Source organism: Bos indicus, chromosome 18 (assembly GCF_029378745.1).
Source record: "Bos indicus isolate NIAB-ARS_2022 breed Sahiwal x Tharparkar chromosome 18, NIAB-ARS_B.indTharparkar_mat_pri_1.0, whole genome shotgun sequence".
Lineage (NCBI taxonomy): Eukaryota > Metazoa > Chordata > Mammalia > Artiodactyla > Bovidae > Bos > Bos indicus.
This window is the reverse complement of record NC_091777.1, coordinates 39,709,306-39,729,516: the sequence shown is the minus strand read 5'-3', so window position 1 is coordinate 39,729,516 and position 20,211 is coordinate 39,709,306. Positions and strand designations below refer to the sequence as shown.

Genomic DNA, 20,211 nt, shown 5'->3' with positions numbered 1-20,211 from the left:
GCAGGCAGATTCTTGACCAACTGAGCCATCAGGCTCATACTTAGAAAATATTCATATAATCACTGTAATAGAAATATTAGTCATAAGTTACATTACTGTACTGGGAGAATGATAACTACTCTATTGGGAGAATGTTTTTATGTGTGTGTATGTTGGGGTATGTGTGGGTATAAAACAGTTGGATTATCATCATAAGAAGATACTATTGGGACTTCCCTTGTGGTACAGTGGATAAGAATTCACCTACCAATACAGGGGACATGAGTTCGATTCCTATTCAAGGAGGCTTCCACATGCCGCAGAGCAACTAGCCGAGCACAACTACTTAGCCTGTGCTCTTGAGCCTGTGCGCTTGAGTCTGTGCGCCACGACTACTGAAGCCACCACACCACAAGAGGAGGCCCGGGCACTGTAACACAGAATAGCTCCCGCTCACTCCAACTAGAGAAAGCCACCTGCAGCACTGAACACCCAGCACAACGCTTCCCCCGCCCCCAAAAAAGAGACTATCTAAAACTGAAGATTAATGACATATTTAATAAGCATGCTGCATTTTTAGAGTAATTTTTAAATACCAAAGAATCAGTTAAATCTGCCTCTGGAGAGTAGGAATGAAGTGAGGATGAAGAGAGGCCTTCTAGTTTTTGCCTTGAAATTGTCTGACTTTCAAAATTCTGTGCAATAGTTTTAAATAATTTCTTTTAATGACATAAGATAAAGAAATGGGGCCTTTAGTGTATACCCATGTCACAGAGGGAAGAGAGAAGAGGCCTTCATACCTACATTGTTGGACTCCAAAATCAGGGTCACTACACAGAACAGGTTCACATTAGCATTGAAGACCACAAATTCCACAAAAAGGCTTTTGGTGCAATGGTCTAGCCACTGGCTCTGTTCAAGTTGCTGTAGAACTCTGGAAAAACAGAAGGACAGGCCAGCTATATTCTCCACTGAACTCTGCAGAGGAGGAAAATGCTCTGGCCTTTCTAGTATCACTCACAGAGGAGGTGAGAAGTGACATTTACCAATCACCTGTAAAATGCTTACTAATGCCCAAACTTTCACCGGTATTCACACCAAAGTTAAATGTTCAAGAAAAGGTATTTGGCATTTAAGGTCTGAGGTAGAATTAATTTTACCTCAGCTGAGAATTTTCCTTCAAAATTAATTATTTTAGACTAGTATCTTTTAAAAACATTTTAGATAATATCTAAAAATGAAGATTCATGAAATAGCTAATAATACAGTGTCAATCACTTCTATTTGAAAAGTACTACTTTTAACTAAGCTATTTAGGTGTAAGCAGTCAAAATGCCATTTGGTTGGCATTGTTGTTTTTGAGAAGTTAGTTTCTTGCTGAGAATTTCAGTGAAGAGATAATCATTTTAATTTGGGCTTTTTCATACATAATGACAAAGACTCAGGATTTGTATATAACACCATTCTAACTCTGGCAATTTAATTTTGGCATTTTAATTTTGGATTGTTCAAGACGTGGTGTCTCCCCTTATTTGAATACAGTTTGCTGAAGCTAGAGTTGAGTTTAACTGCAGCTAGAACTGAAACTGATGTGTTTTTCCAGATGAGAAAAGGAAGGAGATTTGGCAAAATGGCAACCCAAAATATACCTTTAGTTTGAGGTTGAAAAGGAATTTTTAAACTTAAAGATACATTTCCTTAAAAATCTAAAATAAAAGTGTCTACCAGTGCCATACATAGTATATTAGCATAATAGTGGCTGTCAAAACTACTCAAAAGGGTCCTTAATTCCAGCAAATATCTTGGACCTCCTGTTCAGGTTCACTCACCTGTGTGCATTACTGGAGTTTCTTCCAAGTCTCACAACATACCCTCCTCCAGAGTAAGTGGCAAATTCTCCCTGAATGGGGTAGCCACCCAGTGCCTCCTGATTCTGATAATGCCAGATCGTGTCCGATTTCGTGTTGTTTATATCAGGGGGCCCCCAGTTAACCCCATAGTTCTCTGTATCCTCCTGAACTTGGTGAGATGGCTTCACTTGTTCTCGGAGAGATGGTTTAGTTGGAAAGAATGTGGCACGAGGAAGGCGAATCTGACGAAGTAGAACATTGCCCAAAAGAAAGGAGTTTCCATCAGTAATAAATCCTAGTGAGAGAATACAGGCAGCCATTAAAAAAATTGCCTTAGTAAGTTAGTAACAAAAAAAGGGCCTATTTTCACCAATATTTTTAAAAACATTTCTGGAGTTGCTAGCTAGCTAATATAATCAGATAAGCAAAAGAAATAAGATATGAACATTTTTTAAAAGGATATGAAATTATCGCAATTTGTAAAATATAATGAGGGAATTCCCTGGTGGCCCAGTGGTTAAGAATCCACCCTGCAATGCAAGGGACGCAGGTTTGATCCCTGGTAGGGGAACTAAGACCCCACACGCTGCAGAGCAACTAAGCCCACGTGCCGCAATGAGCCCTTGCACCACAACTAGAGAGTGTGTGAGCAACTGAAGATCCTGCGTGACACAACGAAGAAAGCCTGCTGCAGCTAAAACTGGATGTAGCCAAATAAATAAATGAAGAAGACAATGATCTAGATAAACATTAAGAAGTGAAGTGTGACATCAAGAGCATAAAAGGGATGATTAGAGTGTAGTTTTTGTATGTGATGAAGATAAGTTGTTATTGGCTTAGAATAATAACATAGTAATAATGTAAAATGTTTTATGTAAGCCTTATGGTAACCTTACGGATTTCCCTGATAGTTAAGTTGGTAAAGAATAGCCTGCAATGCTGGAGACCCCGGTTAGATTCCTGGGTTGGGAAGATCTGGAGAAGGGATGGGCTACCCACTCCAGTGTTCTTGGGCCTCCCTTGTGGCTCAGCTGGTAAAAAATACGCCTGCAATGTGGGAGACCTGGGTTTGATCCTTGGGTTGGGAAGATCCTCTGGAGAAGGGAAAGGCTACCCACTCCGGTGTTCTGGCCTGGAGAATTCCATGGACTGTAAGAGTCAGACATGACAGCGACTTTCACTTGACTTCACTATGGTAACTGCAAAACAAAAGCTATAGTAGATACATAGAAGATAAAGGGAGAGAGAATCAAAGCCTACCACTACAAAAAATTAATCACAAAAGACAACGAGAGAGGAACAAAGGAATTACAAATCAGAAAATGAACAAAATGACAGTTTTAAGCGTAACCTATCAATGATTACTTTGAATGTAAATGACTAAATTCTCCAGTCAAAAGACACAGAGTGGTTAAATGGAAAAAAAAATACAAGATCCAACAATATGCTGTCTATAAGAGACTCACTTAAGCTTTAAAGGTACACATAGGCTGAAAATAGAAGCATGGAAAAAGATGCTATGCATATCAACAAAATATTAGAAAACCAAAATTCAACAGCACCTTGAAAGGGTCACACACGACAGTCAAGTGAGATTTATCCCTGGGATGCAAGGATGATTCAAAATACATAAGCTAACAAATGTGATACACCATATTAGAATAATGAAGGATTAAAAATTTATAATCTCAACAGACACAGAAAGAGCATTTGACAAAATTCAACATCCTTTCATGAAAAAAACTCAACAAATTAGGGAAGAAGGAATGTACTTCAAGAAAATAAAAGCCATATATGTCAAGCTCACAGCTAAATTTTATACTCAGTTGTGAAAAACTAAAAGCTCTTCCTCTAAGATAAGGAACAAGACGAGGATGCCTATTCACCACGTCTATTCAACACAATACTGGAAGTCCCAACCAGCCAAGTTAGGCAAGAAAAAGAACTACAAGGCATCCAAATAGGGAAGGGGGAAGCAAATCAATCTCCACGCGCACAAGAATGCAACTGAACCCTTTTATTATGCCATATACAAAAAATCAGCTCCATAGGATCAACAACTTAAACCTTAGGCCTAAAACTACAAAACTCCTACAAGAAAACAGAAAAAGCTTCTTGACACTTGGTCTTGACAATTTTTTTGGGGGGGATATGACACTATAAACGTTTAGGCAACAAAAACAAACAAGTGGGAGTACATCAAACAACAAAGTTTCTGCATAGCAAAGGAAACAGTAAACCTATGAAATGGGAGAAAATATCTGCAAACTATGTATCTGACAAGGCGTTAAAAAATCTATAAAGAACTCATACAACTCAATACCAAAAAATAAACAAACCACACTTTTCTAAAGAAGACATACAAATGACTTACAGGTATATGTAAAACTCACTAACCACAGGGATATACAAAAATCAAAACTGCACTGTGATATCACCTCATACCTATCAGGATGGCTATCATCAGGAAGACAAGAAATAACAAGTGTTGATGAGGATTTGGAGAAAGGAATTCTATTAATCGGAATGTAAACTGGTTACAGCCATTATGGAAAACAGCATGGAAGTTCCTAAAAAAATTAAAAATAGAGCTACTGTATGACCCAGCAATCTTACTACTGGCTATATATATGGAAAGGAAATAAAATCACCATCTTGAAGACACATCTGCACTCCTGTGTTCATAGCAGGATTGTTCACAAAAGTGAAGATACAAAATGAGCCAACAAAGAAGCATGTATGATCTCTCGTAAGTGGAACTTTAAAAAGTCGAACTTATAGAACCAGACAGAACGGTGGGTACCAGGGACTGGGGTGGCAAGGAGGATGGGTGGATGTGAAAGTACACAAGCTTTCAATTTTAAAGTGAATAAGTCCTGGAGATCTAATGTATAGCATGATTACAGTTTATAGATTAAAGTTAACAGCAACAGTGATATATATTTGAGATTTACTAAGAGAATAAAAGTTCTTATCACACCAAAAACAAAGCCCGTAACTATGTGAAAAGATGAATGTGTTGATTAGTATGATTGTGGTAATCATTTCACATATCTCATATCAAAACATCACGTATACCTTAAATACATACACAATTTCAATGTCTCCATTGTACCTCAATAAAGCTGGGGAGAAAAGAGAATCAACCTAAAAACTCTTACCAAAAAAAATTCAGCAAGGTATCTGGGTACTAAATATAGTAAAATCAACAGCCTTCATATATTCAAACACTAGTTAGTATAGTGAAATCTTATTTACCATAGGAAACAAAAGATAAACCTAACAAGATGTACAAGAATTATATGAAGAAAATTTAATATGACTGAGGGATTAGTCCTGGGTGTTAATTGGAAGGACTGATGTTGAAGCTGAAACTCCAATACTTGGGCCACCTGATGCGAAGAGCTGACTCATTTGAAAAGACCCTGATGCTGGGAAAGATTGAGGGCAGGAGGAGAAGGGGACGACAGAGGATGAGATGGTTGGATGGCATCACTGACTCAATGGACATGGGTTTGGGTAGACTCCGGCAGTTGGTGATGGACAGGGAGGCCTGGCGTCCTGTGACGGTTCGTGGGGTTGCAGAGTCGGACACGACTGAGCGACTGAACTGAACTGAGGGATACAAATGAAGATGAGAACAGAAAAGCATATTACACTGCCAGGTAAGATGTCAACAGCTTATCAGCTAAGCTACTGATATGCTAGCCATTCTCTAAATTTTTGTAAATACTTATTTTTTGTATAAATATCTAAACCTCTATCTACAACTAAATAAGCTCTTTATAATATATAAAAAGCTCCCATTTATCAAAGCAAGCAAACAAAACCAAGCAGCCCAATGAAAAACAGGCAAAGGTTATAGAATGACACTCATTCATTCATTGTCTCCGTCAGTGTGTACTGAGTGCTCATACACCAGGTCCTATTCTAGGTGCTAGGCACAGCAGTGGGCGAGAGAGTCCCTGTCCACAGAGCACTCACATTTGAGGAGGGAGGCAGACAGGCAATGGCCAAACAATATTCAGGTAATAATAGTGCTATGAAGAAAAGCTGAGTAGGATGAGGGGACAGTGTCCTGTGGGAAGGGAGCAGTGCTACGTTTATTCACAGGGGTGATTAGATGTTTCTCTGAGGAGATGGCTTATGAGAATTTGCTGTTTAGTTACTAAGTCATGTCCGACTCTTTTACAAATCCACGGACTGTAGCCCTCCAGGCTCCTCTGTCCATGGGATTTCCCAGGCAAGAATACTGGAGTGGATTATGAGAGAGACCCTAACAAAGTCTGGAGAACCCAATGCAGACATCAGTAAGGGTAAGAGCAAGTTCCAAGGCACTGAAGCAAGAGTGTGTGTGGCCTGGTTAGGGAGAGCACAGAAGCTCGTGTGGCTGAAGGAGACTGAATGAGGGGCAGAATGAGGTTAGGAGAGGAACAGAGGCAGGTGCAACAGCCCTGAGTGGGGAAGGCCCTAGAGTAAGCTTTAGAAAGGGTTTAAGCTTTAAGTCTGATGGAATCCATTGGGAGCTTTTGAACAGGGAAAAAACACATTTATATGTTAAAAGAAAAAAAAAGAAAAACAATATGGGGAAAATGGAATGAAGAAGGGCAAGAGCAGAGGTAAGTTTTGTCCCTGTGAGAGGTGAAAAATGTCTCCTCAGTGTAGTTTTGACTTGCATTTTCTTGTCAGTGCAGTTGCAAACCTTCCGTGTATTTCAGAGCTACCTGTATGGTGAACTGCTGGGGATGTGGGCAGATCTTACACGGTGCTCATGGAAATGTTAATTGGTACAACTGAGGAGGACAATTTGGCAATAGCTTTTTAAATGAAAAAATGAATATACAGTTTTATCAAGTCTTTTCAAGGTACTTATAGGTATAAAATTATGTATGTACAAGGATATTAATAATAGGACTATTGTTAATAGTAGAAGTCTGGAAACAATCTAAATGTCTATCAATAGGGAGTTGGTTATACAATTTATGGTACATCCATGCAATGGCATACTATACAGTAAATGAATAAAACATAGAAAGGGACAGCTTTACATATGCTGATGGAACCATCTCTAGGCAACCTAAGGGGAAGAGGCAAAAATGCATGACAGTGTTTATAGCAGGATGCTGTTTATCATCAAATGTATTTGCAAATGTACAGAGTACCTCTGAAAGAATTTACAAATATAGCTTGGAGGTACTATGTGTTTAGTTTAAAACCACTGCTGCAAAGCAAGTCACAGGAATTTTTTGGTTTCCCAGGGCATATAAAAGTTATGTTTATGGAATTCCATGGCTGTCCAGTGGTTAGGACTTGGCACTTTCATTGCCAGCACCCAGGTTCAATTCCTGGTCTGGGTGCTAAGATCTAGCAAGTCATGTGGTATGGCCAAAAAGAAAAAAAGTTATGTTTAGATTGAAACATAGTCTGTCAAGTATACAATACCATTATGTCTAAAAAAGCAACGTACATACCTTAATTACAAGCTTAATTGCTAAAAAAGTACTTTATTTCTATTAAAAAAAATGCTAACCATCATCTGAGCCTTCGAAGTCATAATCTTTTTGCAACAGTAACATCCAAGATCACTGATCACAAGCTCACCGTAATAAACATAATAAACAGCTGAAATATTTCAAGAATGACTAAAATGTGACAGTCACAAAGTGAGCAAATGCTGTTGAAGAAATGGCACAAATGAAGTTGCTTGACACAGGGTTCCCAAACCTTCAATTTGTTAAACAGACAGAGCAGTATCTCTGAAATGTAGTACAGCAAAATGCAATAAAGTGAGGTATGCCTGTATAATCAATTGGGAATGAGGTTGCCTCTCAGAAAGACAGAAGGGGGATCAGGAGATAAAGGAGACTTGCACAACATACCTTGTGGTATATACTGTTTTTCTCCATATTCATGTTTTAATTATTAAAAAAATGTTTTAACATGAAAGAAAAAGATTATGTTAGACAATCCGGCAGGGAGAGTTTTACAGTAGTTATCAAAGGGCCAAGGGTTCTAAAGAAGGTAAGAGGAAGGTAAGGGGTGATGTAACCTTCAAAGGTAGCCTCCCTGTGTATTCCTTAAATAAAAAGTATGCAATTACAGAACTGTGAGATTAATGGTTTTCCATCTGAGAAGAAAGTCACAAGAGAAAAAACAAGTTTAAATTGCTGCAAGAGGAATTTTATATCTTACCAAAAAGATTCTTCCCAGATGTGTTTTGACACTGGACTAGGCTATTTCCCATTTCCCCAGTTTCTTGTTGTCGTCAACCTTAAGCAGGCTGATTTGGTGCTCAGCACACAGTGCTTCCACTAACTTGACATACGTAGGCTCATCACTTGGATGCAAGCACGCATAGATGCGCTTGGTGCTTGTCTAAGGTTTTGGCAGCTTCGCGAATTCCACGTGCTAGGCCATCGTGGATGAGGGTGGTCTTCAGCACCTCTTGCAGAGCAGTATTAACGCCCATTATACCTCCAGCAGCAATGCCTTCCTAAGCCATGGCGGTGGAACTGAATCTTGAATGCACCTGAACCTCTGCATAGCTCCATGGTGGAGGGAAAGCTGAATATACAGTTTTATCCAGTCTTTTCAAGGTACTTATCTTACAGATATATTTGCACGAGTGAAATTATATATGAAAAAGGATATTTAATAGTACTGTTGTTAACAGTAGAAGATTGGAAACAATCTAAATGTCTATCAGTATTATCTACTTAATTCTATTTCTTTATCTACATCTCAGATTGCTGTTGTTCTTCCTTAATATGTTCCAGGTAACTCCTGTAACCTCTGTGGTTCTAGAAGAACCAGAGCTCCAACTGCCCCATTAATAATAGCTAAGACTGGGACTTCCCTGGTGGCCCAATGCTTAAGAATTAGCTTGCCAATGCAGGGGACATGGGTTCAATCCTGGTCCAGGAAGATTCCACATACCTCGGAGCAATGAAGCCTGTGCACCACAACTATCGAGCCTGTGCTCTAGAGCCCAGGAGCCACAACTACGGAAGCCAGTGTGTTAAGAGCCCATTCTCCACAACAAGAGGAGCCACTACAATGAGAAGCCCATGCACTACAGTTAGAGAGTAGTCCCAGATTGCCGCAACTTGAGAAAAGCCTGCTCGCAGCAGTGAAAACCCAGTGCAGCCAAAAAAAAAAAAAATTAATAGCTAAGACCCATTGGGTGCCCAACACTGTTCTAAGCACTTAGATATACTAAGTTTTAAATTTTCACATCAATCTTAAAGGATAGATCCTAAGATTTATCCCCATTGTATAGACAGGGAAACTGAGGCACAGGAAGTTGAGTGATTCACCAGAAACACATTGCTGGTAAGTAGAGAGCAAGGATGTGGCTTCTGAGCCTTTGCATCTAGTCTAGCCCGTGCATCCAGAGCCCTTTGCAACATGAGAAGCCACCGCAACAAGAAGCTCTTGCACTGCAACTACAGAGAAAGCCCAGGTGCAGCAACAAAGACTCCATGTGCTGCAAAAAAGACCCAGCACAGCCATAAAATAAAAATGAAACTCAGCTAGAAAGAACATGCAATGCAAAGGAGTTGCCACCTGCAAAATCTCTTACATGCACCATGTACACATTAAGAGCTTCCCAGGTGGTGCTCGTGGTAAAAAACCTGCCTGCCAGTGCAGGAGACATAAGACATGCAGGTTCGATCCCTAGGTTGGGAAGATCCCTTGGAGGAGGGCATGGCAACCCACTCTAGATCCCCATGGACAGAGGAGCCTGGTGGGCTACAGTCTATAGGGTCACAATGAGTGAGATACAACTGAAGCAACTTAGAAAGGACACACGTTTAAGAAAAGACTATACAGATATAGAAAACAAACTCATGGTCACCAAAGGGGAAAGGGGGAGATTGGGACTGACATATACACACTACTATGTATACCACAGACAACTAATACGAACATGCTGTATAGCACGGAAACTTTACTCAATACTCTGTAATGCCCTATACGGGAAAAGAATCTAAAGAGTGGATATATGTATATGCATAACTGACTCACCTTACTGTATACCTGAAACCAACATTTCCAACACTGTAAGTCAACTATACTCCAATAAAATTTAATTAAAAAAGAAAAGAGTATATATGTTTACTCAGATTACACATCACTCAGATTTTTTTTTTTTCAGGAATTTAGGAGATGTTTCAAATCTCAACAGAAAGGCACCAATCCTGAGTTTAATGAATGCAGCAATTTCTAGAACACAACTCACTTAATAAGACACAAAGTTATAATACGACAAAGCATTGGTACCTGGTTGAAGTATGAAGAAGCATTCATACTAACTCCTCTTGATGGTGAGGTTCTTTGAGGGTACAAACCACATAATACCCATCTTTTTATCATTAGCTCCTAGGACAGTTCCCAGTACACCAGTTATTCACTAGACATTCATGGAATTGAACTAGATAACCAACCAAGAAAAGTCACACATCACAAAGGAATGACTGCATATCAGGCAATATAGCAAAAGGTCACCCTGGTGTGAGATCTTTCTGATTACATCTGGGCTTAGAGAAAAAACTTCAGCTGCATGTGGTTCCTTCCTTCACAAGGAGGCAACCGACCCCAAGGACCATTTCAGTTACTTCTCATGCTGTAAGTGAATAAGTTCTCAACTTTGTTTATCAGCCTCTAGTGAGACTCTTCAGTGGGAATCAGCCCTCGGGGACTGATCACCCTTGGGTGAACAGACATAAACCTGAAACTGCTTAGATGGGTCCCTGGGAGTAGAGCTTTGGGTGCCCACAGAGGTGCAGTCATATTGACACAGCCAGCGAAACTTTCTCCAGTGTTCTAATGGTTCCTGTAGGGGCATGTGGAAAACCAACTGTATCCCACATTTGCAGGGCTGGGCCCCTGGACTGTGGTCTTACCTCTGTAATCCCCGTACAGGTTGGGAAGGAGGGTGCTATTGGCCCAGGTGTAGAAATGCTTAAGAAGTTTGATCTCTGAGAAACGCTGAGAAAAGCTCTTGTGGATAGCTTGACGGAGGTAAAATCTATTGGAGTTCTGCGTCGAGTAGACTGTAGTCATCAACAGGGTAAGGAAAAGGATTTGTGCTAGTACAGAAGTGAGAAAATCATAGGTGAATTTGAAATTGAAATTTCATTTGTTTGAAATTCTCTGTATGATCAGACTTATGGAAGCCAAGGGGGAGGGGAGAGGGAGGGGGTGGGCTGGGATTTGGGGGTTGGTACATGCGAACTACCACGTGTCGAATGGATAAACACCAAGGTCCTACTGTTCAGCACAGGGAGCGAAGTCTAGTCTCCTGGGGCAAACCATAATGGAAAGGATATAAACAAAGAATGTGTATATATATACACGTATAACTGAGTCACCCTGCTGTAGAGCAGATTGGCAGAACATTATAAACCAACTATACTTCAATTTAAAAAAATCCTCCACACATGTTAAAAAAAAAAAATCCTCTATATGTTTTTCTTCATTTTTCCCTATGCATATAGACTTTCACAGGTCAAAAACAGTCAAAAATTGGCACTTTCACATGATTCAACTTAATAATGGTCAGAGATAAGCCAAAGCATTTGGCTCCTAGTGATACCTGTATGTGTAGCAATAGATAGGTATATATACCTTCCCAGAATTCTTTTGCCACTGCTCAGAAATTATACTTGAGATACATAAAATCCCCCACCAAAAAAATGCTTTATTTTAGTTCTAAGGTCTAAATGACCGCCCAAACAACTCCCTCGGTCTCTTCCATCCCCAGTTATCTATCGATGGTCTCTGTTCATATGATGAAAACAGAATTTGTCAATTTTGGTCCAGAGAATCCAATAACCCAAACACTAGACGTGTTGGACCTTGTACTTACAGGACAGCTATTTTTCAAAGCATATTCATTTTCCCTCCACCCTGTGATGCTGACCAAGTTTCACGATTACATTCTGCAGACAGAGGAAGTGACTTCCTCAAGCACACAGTTAGATCATAAGTTCAGGAGTCCCTCCATGCACCGTACAGCCTTGTTTAATAGCATCCAGAATGTTTTTTTTTTTTTTTTTTCAGAATGTTTTGAGGTGAATACTTTAAGATACTTTCCCCGCCTTCTAGATTTTCCATTTTATTCTCACCCCCCCCCCTTTCCTTGCTGGGAAATGTGTTGATGTATCAACATGTTACCGTCTCCTCTCCGTACCTAAAACATCTCCTGTCAACTTGAAGAACTTCTTCTCTTTCAAGGTTCTTTCTGGGCGCTTAACTGGACTGTTTATAGTGGGGGCTACATAGATGGAGCTGTTCTTATCTCTTGAACCGGGTAATGAAGAAGGACATCTTGCTGTCAAAAATTCAAATGTAGGCCAAAAAAAGGTTATATTTCATTAAGTAGTTATTCATCAACATCTGCTGAGCATCTACTATGGGTATCTCCTATTAAATGCTGAAATGGAGAAAAGAAGTTACACAAGCAATTCTTCCCAAACTACCATCAAAGACTTAGAAAAAGATTTCCAATCCATCAGGGACTAACACTTTTGTAAAATACAGTAAAAATTAGAAACTGACACAGAACAGAGGCCTACAAAATAAAAGTAAAATGACACAAAATAGAGGCCTAAAAATAGAAGCCCCATTTTGAAAATTAGATTCAATAGGCCTAAAATTAGTCTGCCCAATTGCTATAAATGTTTCTAAAGGCTTATTCTCAATTTCTCTACGTATCTTGGACTAGAACCAAACAATTTTGTCAGTGGATTTCCCAATGGGAGTTCTGTTCCAGAGTGGTGGTTCTCACTGTAAAACCGGCAGGGGGGATCACCTGGAATTGTGTTAAAATGCAGTTTCTGGAGTGAGGCCTAAGAGCCTGAATGTCTGACAATTCCAGGAAATGCCAGTGCTGTTCTCCAGACCACACTGTGGGCAGAAGAATCTAGAGACGTGTAAATCAAGATGGGGAGAGGGAGTTAGAATATGACCTAAAACATGTCAGCCTGTAGGAACCAAGTGCTGAGGGATCACTGGAGGGAAAATTAACCTCGAGGAATTCAGAGAAGGTGGCCCAGAGGCAGTGACATAGGACATTTGTTTTAAGTGAGTCAGAATTCTCTAGATGGATAAAAATGAGGTAAGAAAGAAAAAAAGTCACTTTAGGAGAGGGAACAGCAATTCAAGAGATGGAGAAATGAAAGGAGGACTGGGAAGGCAGTTTGAAGTCAGATTACTAGTTTTTTAATCTCAGAAGGAATAAGATGCCAACCCCTTAGCAGCTTGTCCACCACTCAGCTTAAGAAATAAGTGGCAGCTGAGATAAAACATGCTGTGCACCTCTCTCATGGTATCCCTTCTTTCTCTTCTTCATAGCTAATCCTAAATTTTGGAGTTTATTCTCCTATGCATTTCATTAAAAAATGTGTCTCTAAGCAAGGCATGCATTTCTTGCATGATTAAAATGTTGTGTTAAGGGACTTCCCCATAGAGGGGCATGGGTTCTATCCCTAGTCAGTAAACTAAGATCACACATGCGGTGAAGCCTGGCTGAAAACAGAATGTTGTGTTAATTTTTCTGCCATTTGCTTTTCAGCCACATTTTGTGAGTTTCTTCTGTGTGAAATGAGTGGCTCTAGTCAGTTTTATTCAGACTTCCTCAGGCTTGGTGATTGAGTTGGGAGTGGGATTTAGGATTATTCTTAGTTTACAGCCAGTGGTGATATTAATTAACTGAAATGAGAAAACAGTAAAGAAGTGAATTTGTGGGGCAGGCAAATAATTCTGCTTGGGGCATGTTTGAGATAGCCGTAGGCATCCAGATACAGAGGGTGAGCAGCTGAAAACAGCATGTGGGGCTCCAGGCTAGAAACACGAGGAAGGAATCTGGAATATAGGGGAGAGTTGAAGCTCTGAGTGACCTCTGGAGGGATGGACCATAAGGAGTTCTCGTGACCCACTGGTTGGTCTTGGGTCAGGGAGGAGGCACGATGGCTGGTTAGAGACAAGATCCCTGAGTGGATAAATTTGTCTTAGTCAGTGAGGTGGCTGGGAGTGCACTGTTCTGATATACAATTTGCTCTTTGCAAAATGAGATATTAGTTAGAAGGATTAATTGAATTACCCCAGAGTGCCAAGATCCTCCTGGTTTGATGTTCCTTCTCTCTGTGAAGTTGTGGCAGCCTGTTCAGCATCAGTGAGTAGAACAGCGTGAGGAAGATCACCTAGACAGGAAAGTCAGAGGAGGCACTAATAATGAGCAGATATCACAGAATCCAAGAAGGCGGCACCGACAGAGGTGAAGGTGGGCATGACTGCGACATCTCAGTCAGGGGGCTCTTTATATTTATGGAACACTCAGAATTAAGTAATTTCATAGTTATTTCTGCATAACCACAAAGACATGGTTGACATGTTAATCTTTATATTTTTGCCTGTAGTCTTTAATCTACTTGGCTAGGAAAACCTAAACTATCAAATGATTTGTGATGCTTTGTATAAATTGTTCAGTAACACCTGTCTTTGGAACAACTTTGATGAGCAAGACTGAAGAAGCTATGCTTTTGAAAGGGCCAGTTCTGCTGAAGAAGGCATGAAGTTTTAGAACAGAGTAAGCCTCTGTTAGGGGAAACAAGTACCCCCCACCACTCCTTAAATTTCCTTGGAGAGGAGGAAGTGCTCCAGTCCTCAGAGAACAAAGGATAAGAGTAAATATTTCTGGCCCACTGCCGCACTCCTTGCTGTGAGGGGACGATTGCGGGTGTGTGTGCTCTGCAGACCTGAAGTTGCCTTCTAGTGGACGGTCTCTAGGATTAGATCTGAGGTGGACGTGCCAAGCTGCTTCAGTGTCCGACTCTGTGCGACCCCAGACTGCAGCCCACCAGGCTCCTCTGTCCATGGGATTTTCCAGGCAAGAGTACTGGAGTGGGCTGCCATGTCCTTCTCTTCCTGACCCAGGGATTGAACCCGAATCTCTTACATCTACCCAGGATTGGCAGGTGGGTTCTTTACCAGTAGCACCACTGGGAAATTACTAAAAAGTACACTTGATGGACTTCCTTCATCGTCCAGTGGTTAAGTCCCTCTGCCTTGCAATGCAGGGGACTTGGGTTTGATCCCTGGTCGGGGAACTAAGATCCCATATGCCACAGAATAACTAAGCCCATGTGCTACAACTACTGAGCCCACGCACCACAACTAGAGAGTTCCATGCACCGTAACGAAAGATCCTGTGTGCTGCAACTAAGACCCAGCACAGTAAAAAAAAAAACAACTACACTTAGGCATAAGTGAAATGAAAGTTGCTCAGTCGTGTCTGACTCTTTGCAACCCCATGGACTATTCAGTCCATGGAATTCCCCAGGCCAGAATACTGGAGTGGGTAGCCTTTCCCTTTTCCAGGGGATCTTCCTAACCCAGGGATTGAACCCAGGTCTCTCACATTGCAGGCAGATTCTTTACCAGCTGAGCCATAGGAGTTCAACCAAATTCTCTCTGTAGCAATACTGATAACTAAGCTAACACATTGGTTTTCTATCTCTTCTGTTCCTCTTTTTATACTTTCTGACTTTTAAAAACTGATATACATTTATTATAAAAAGTTTGAAAAAATTTAGAGACTTTAAGAAACTAAAAATTTGGAAAGTGAAAGTGTTAGTTGCTCAGTCATGTCCGACTCTTTGCCACCCCATGGACTGTAGCCCGCCAGGCTCCTCTGTCCATGGAATTTCCCAGGCAAGAATACTGGAGTGGGTTGCCATTTCTTTCTCTAGGGGATCTTCTTAGACCAGGGATCAGACCTGGTCTCCAGTATTGGCAGGTTGATTCTTTACTGTCTGAGCCATCCGTTAATTATTTTTGTCTTCAACTGAGCTAGTTCTCCACATCATTACATTTTCTATAACATTTTAATGGTTGCTTAGTATCCTATTACACAGATATGGCTGTCTTATAACACATTAAGCAATGAACTATTCATGAACATTTAAATTGTTGTCAATTTTATCATTACAAACCACTCTGAATTTTCTCAGGAGACCCTTAGGAGTGGAATTCAGGAAAGGAATGTAGAATTTGAAGGCTTTAACTATATATGCTGCCTAATGTTCCTCAGCCAGCATTAAGTGCCTATTTTCCCTGGCAAACGGAAACACACATACACAATGCAAATCACTGTGTATTCATTTGCTTTTCTTTGCCACTGTTAAAAGCAAAATTGAATCTTATTGTTCTAATTTATTTGACTGGTGAAGAGGAGCTTTTTACAAGGTTTTTTTTTGCGGTGGGGGGGGGTCATTGAAATAACAAAGTTTTTTTTTTTAGCTTTAAAAAAGTATTTACACATACTTAAACCCCACTCTTTTTGGTGCATAATACTGTAACTTATGACAAATACATAGAACTGAGTATCCACCACTAATCAATACACCTTACAGTTTCATCACCCAAAAATTCCCTGATGCTGCCCCTTTGTGGCCAACCCTTTCTCCAGCCTTCATCTCTGGCAACTCGTGATGGATTCTCCATCCATGTAGTTTTTGCTTTCTGCAGACTGTCATATAAATGGAAACGAAAGTATGCTTTGGGAACAGGTTTCCTTCACTTAGGATTCATGTACAATATGACATTTGAGAGTCATCCATGTCATTACACATACCAGTAGTTTGTTTCATTGATGAGCAGTCTTCTACCATACGGATGCTCCCCAGTTTATCCATTTAGCAGTTGACGGGTATCTGAGTTGGTTCCATCCTTGGCAATTATTATTGGCCACACCATGTGGCATCTTATTAATAGTTCCCTGATCAGCGATCAAACTTGTGCCTAACACAGTGGAAGTGTGGAATCTTAACCACTGGACTGCCAAGAAAGTTCCATTCTTGGCAATTATGAATAAAGCTGCCATAAATATTCACAGAGTTTTGTGTGAATATAGGGTTTTATTTCTTTTGGGAAAATACCTAGGAATGAAATTACTAAGTTGTATGGTAACTGTATTAATTTTGCAGGAAACTGGCAAACTGCTTTCCAAAGTGGCTATGCCATTTTTACATTTCTACACATTCTACCACTGATGAATGCGAGTTCCCAGGTACTCTGCATCCTCACCAGCATTTAGTATTATCAATACTTGAGTCATTCTACTCCAGACAATACTACAAAGCTACAGTTATCAAAACAGCATGACACTAGCACAAAAACAGACATATGGTTCAAAGGAACAGAACAGAGAGCTCAGAAATAAAGCCACACACTTACGGTCAATTAATCTACCAGGAGGCAAGAATATCCAATGGAGAAAAGACAATCTTTTTAGCAAGTGGTCCTGGGAAAGTTGGAGAGCCACATGTAAATCAATAAAATTAGAACACACACATAAAAATAAAACTAAAAATTGCTTAAAGACTTAAATAGACATGACATCATACAACTGTTAGAAGAAAACATAGGCAAAACATTCTGACATAAATGGTACCAATGTTTCCCAAGGCAATAGAAATAAAAACAAAACAAATTGGGCCTAGTCAAACTTCTAAGCTTTTGTACATCGAAGAAAACCATAAATAACATGAAAACAAACAAACAAAAAAATACACCTACAGACTGAGAGAAAACAATTGCAAATACTGTGACCAACAAGGGATTAATCTCCAAAATATACACGCAGGTCATACAACTCAGTAACAGAAAAAGCAACCCAATTATAAAATTGGGAGAAGACCTAAATAGACATTTCTCCAAAGAAGACATACAGATGGCCAACAGGCACATGAAAGATGCTCATCATCGCTGCTGCTGCTGCCAAGTTGCGTCAGTCGTGTCCGACTCTGTGTGACCCCATAGACGGCAGCCCACCAGGCTCCCCCGTCCCTGGGATTCTCCAGGCAAGAACACTGGAGTGGGTTGCCATTTCCTTCTCCAATGCATGAAAGTGAAAAGTGAAAGTAAAGTCACTCAGTCATGTCTGACTTTTAGCAACCCCGTGGACTGCAGCCTACCAGGCTCCTCCATCCCTGGGATTTTCCAGGCAAGAGTACTGGAGTGGGGTGCCATCATAATCACTAATTATTAGAAAAAGGCAAATCAAAACTACAATGAGGTACCACCTCACACCAGTCAGAATGGCCATCATCAAAATGCTGGAGAGGGTGTGGAGAAAAGGGAGCCCTCCTACACCATTAGTGGTAATATCAATTGGTGCAGCCACTAAGGAAAACAGTATGGAGGTTCTTCAAAAGACTAAAAATAGTGTTGCTGTATGATCCAGTAAACTCATTCCTAGACATAAATCCAGACAAAACTCTAATTCAAAAAGGCACATGCACCCCAATGTTCAAAGCATTTTCAAATTGTTCTGGCTTAAAACTCAACATTCAGATAACTAAGATCATGGAATCCAGTCCCATCACTCCATGGCAAATAGATGGGGGAAAAAAATGGAAACAGTGAGAGACTTTATTTTCTTGGGCTCCAAAATCACTGCAGATGGTGACTGCAGCCATGAAATTAAAAGACGCTTGCTCCTTGGAAGGAAAGCTATGACCAACCTAGACAGCATACTACAAAGCAGAGACATTACTTTGCCAACAAAGGTCCATCTAGTCAAAGCTATGGTTTTTCCAGTAGTCATGTGTAGATGTGAGAGCTGGACTATAAAGAAAGCTGAGTGCCGAAGAATTAATGCTTTTGAACTGTGGTGTTGGAGAAGACTCTTGAGAGTCCCTTGGACTGCAAGGAGATCCAACCAGTCAATCCTAAAGGAAATCCTAAAGGATGCTGAAGCTGAAACTTCAATACTTTGGCCACCTGATGTGAAGAACTGACACCTTAGAAAAGACCCTGATGCTGGGAAAGATTGAAGGCAGGAGGAGAAGGGGACGACAGAGGATGAGATGGTTGGATGGCATCACTGACTTGATGGACATGAGTCTGAGTAAGCTCTGGGAGTTGGTGACGGACAGAGAAGCCTGGCATGCTGCAGTCCATGGAGTTACAGAGTCGGACATTACTGTGCAACTGAACTGACTGACTGATGTTCACAGCAGCACTGCTTACAACAGCCAAAATGTGGAAACAACCTACATGTCCAACAACAGATGAATGGATGAATGGATAAAGATGCGGCACATATTTACAATGGAATTCCACTTAGCCATTAAAGAAAGAATAAAATAATGTCATTTGCAGCAACAAAGATGGACATAGAGATTATCATACTAAGTGAAGTCAGAATGATGCCATACCAGTATATCACTTACACGTGGAATCTAAAAAATGATACAAATGAGTTTATCTATGTAGAACAGAAACAGACGCACACACATAGAAGACATGTGGGACCTCCCGGGCGGTGCAGTGTATAAGAATCCACCGGTCAAGGCAGGGTACACGAGTTTGATCCCTGCTCCAGGAAGATCCCACATGCTGTGGAGCAACTAAGCCCGTGCATCACAACTACTGAGCCTGCAAGCCTATAAAGCCCACGCTCCACAGCAGGAGAAGCCACCACGAGAACCCCGTGCCCCACAATGAAGAGGAGACCCGGCTCCCCATGACCGGAGGAAGCCCATGCAAAACAACGAAGACAAGTGCAGCCAAAACTAAATAAAATTATTAAAAGGAGAGACAAGACATATGGTTACCTGTCGGGCAGGGATAAATTAGGAGTCAAATTAAGATAAATTAGCAGATACAAACTACTGTATATAAAATAGATAAACAGGGTTCTATTCTAATAGCACAGGAAACTATATTCAGTATCCCATTAATAAACAATGGAGAAGAATATGAAAAAGGTTACATCTATAATGGAATCATTTTGCTGTATACCAGAAACTAACACAACATTGTAAATCAACTATACTTAAATTTTAAAAAGTGTCTTTCATGGAGCAAAATGTTTAATTTTGGTGAAGCCCTATTTATCAATTTTTTCTTTTCTGAGTTGTGCTTTTGGTAGAATTAAAAGAACTCTTGAAATGCAAGGAGATCAAACCAGTCAATTCTAAAGGAAATCAACCCTGAATATTCATTGGAAAGACTGATGCTGACGCTTCGATACTTTGGTCACCTGATGTGAAGAGCCAACTCACTGGAAAAGACCCTGATGCTGGGAAAGATTGAAGGCAAAAGGAGAAGAGGTCAGCAGAGAATAAGATGGTTAGACAGCATCGCTGACTCAATGGACATGAATTTGAGCAAACTTTGGGAGATAGTGAAGGACAGGGAAGCCTGGTGTGCTACAGTCCACGGGGTCACAAAGAGTTGGACACAATTTAGCGAAGGAACAACACAAGAACTCTTTGCCTAACCTAAGGTTACATAGATTTTCCCATATATTTTCTTTTAAAAATAGTTTTATATCATTTTTCTTCTACAAACTCTTACATTTGAGTATATA

The 20,211-nt window shown here is 40.4% G+C and overlaps 1 protein-coding gene across 10 annotated transcripts in view; it reads right to left on the bottom strand.

The window, feature by feature from the left end:
* Positions 1–20,211, bottom strand: part of PKD1L3 (polycystin 1 like 3, transient receptor potential channel interacting) — an 84,434-nt gene that overhangs the window by 11,975 nt on the left and 52,248 nt on the right. For 5 of the 10 annotated variants that reach the window (XM_070770847.1, XM_070770845.1, XM_070770844.1 and 2 more), the window contains 5 exons: positions 13,936–14,035; positions 12,025–12,165; positions 10,736–10,921; positions 1,809–2,124; positions 780–913 (listed from right to left, as the gene is read on the bottom strand). In XM_070770847.1, coding sequence (XP_070626948.1) covers positions 780–913; positions 1,809–2,124; positions 10,736–10,921; positions 12,025–12,165; positions 13,936–14,035 — 877 coding nt within the window. Of the gene's footprint in view, positions 1–247; positions 410–779; positions 914–1,808; positions 2,125–10,735; positions 10,922–12,024; positions 12,166–13,935; positions 14,036–20,211 lie in introns of those variants that run through there. The other 5 variants (XR_011561519.1, XR_011561520.1, XR_011561518.1 and 2 more) reach the window with 3 other exon arrangements.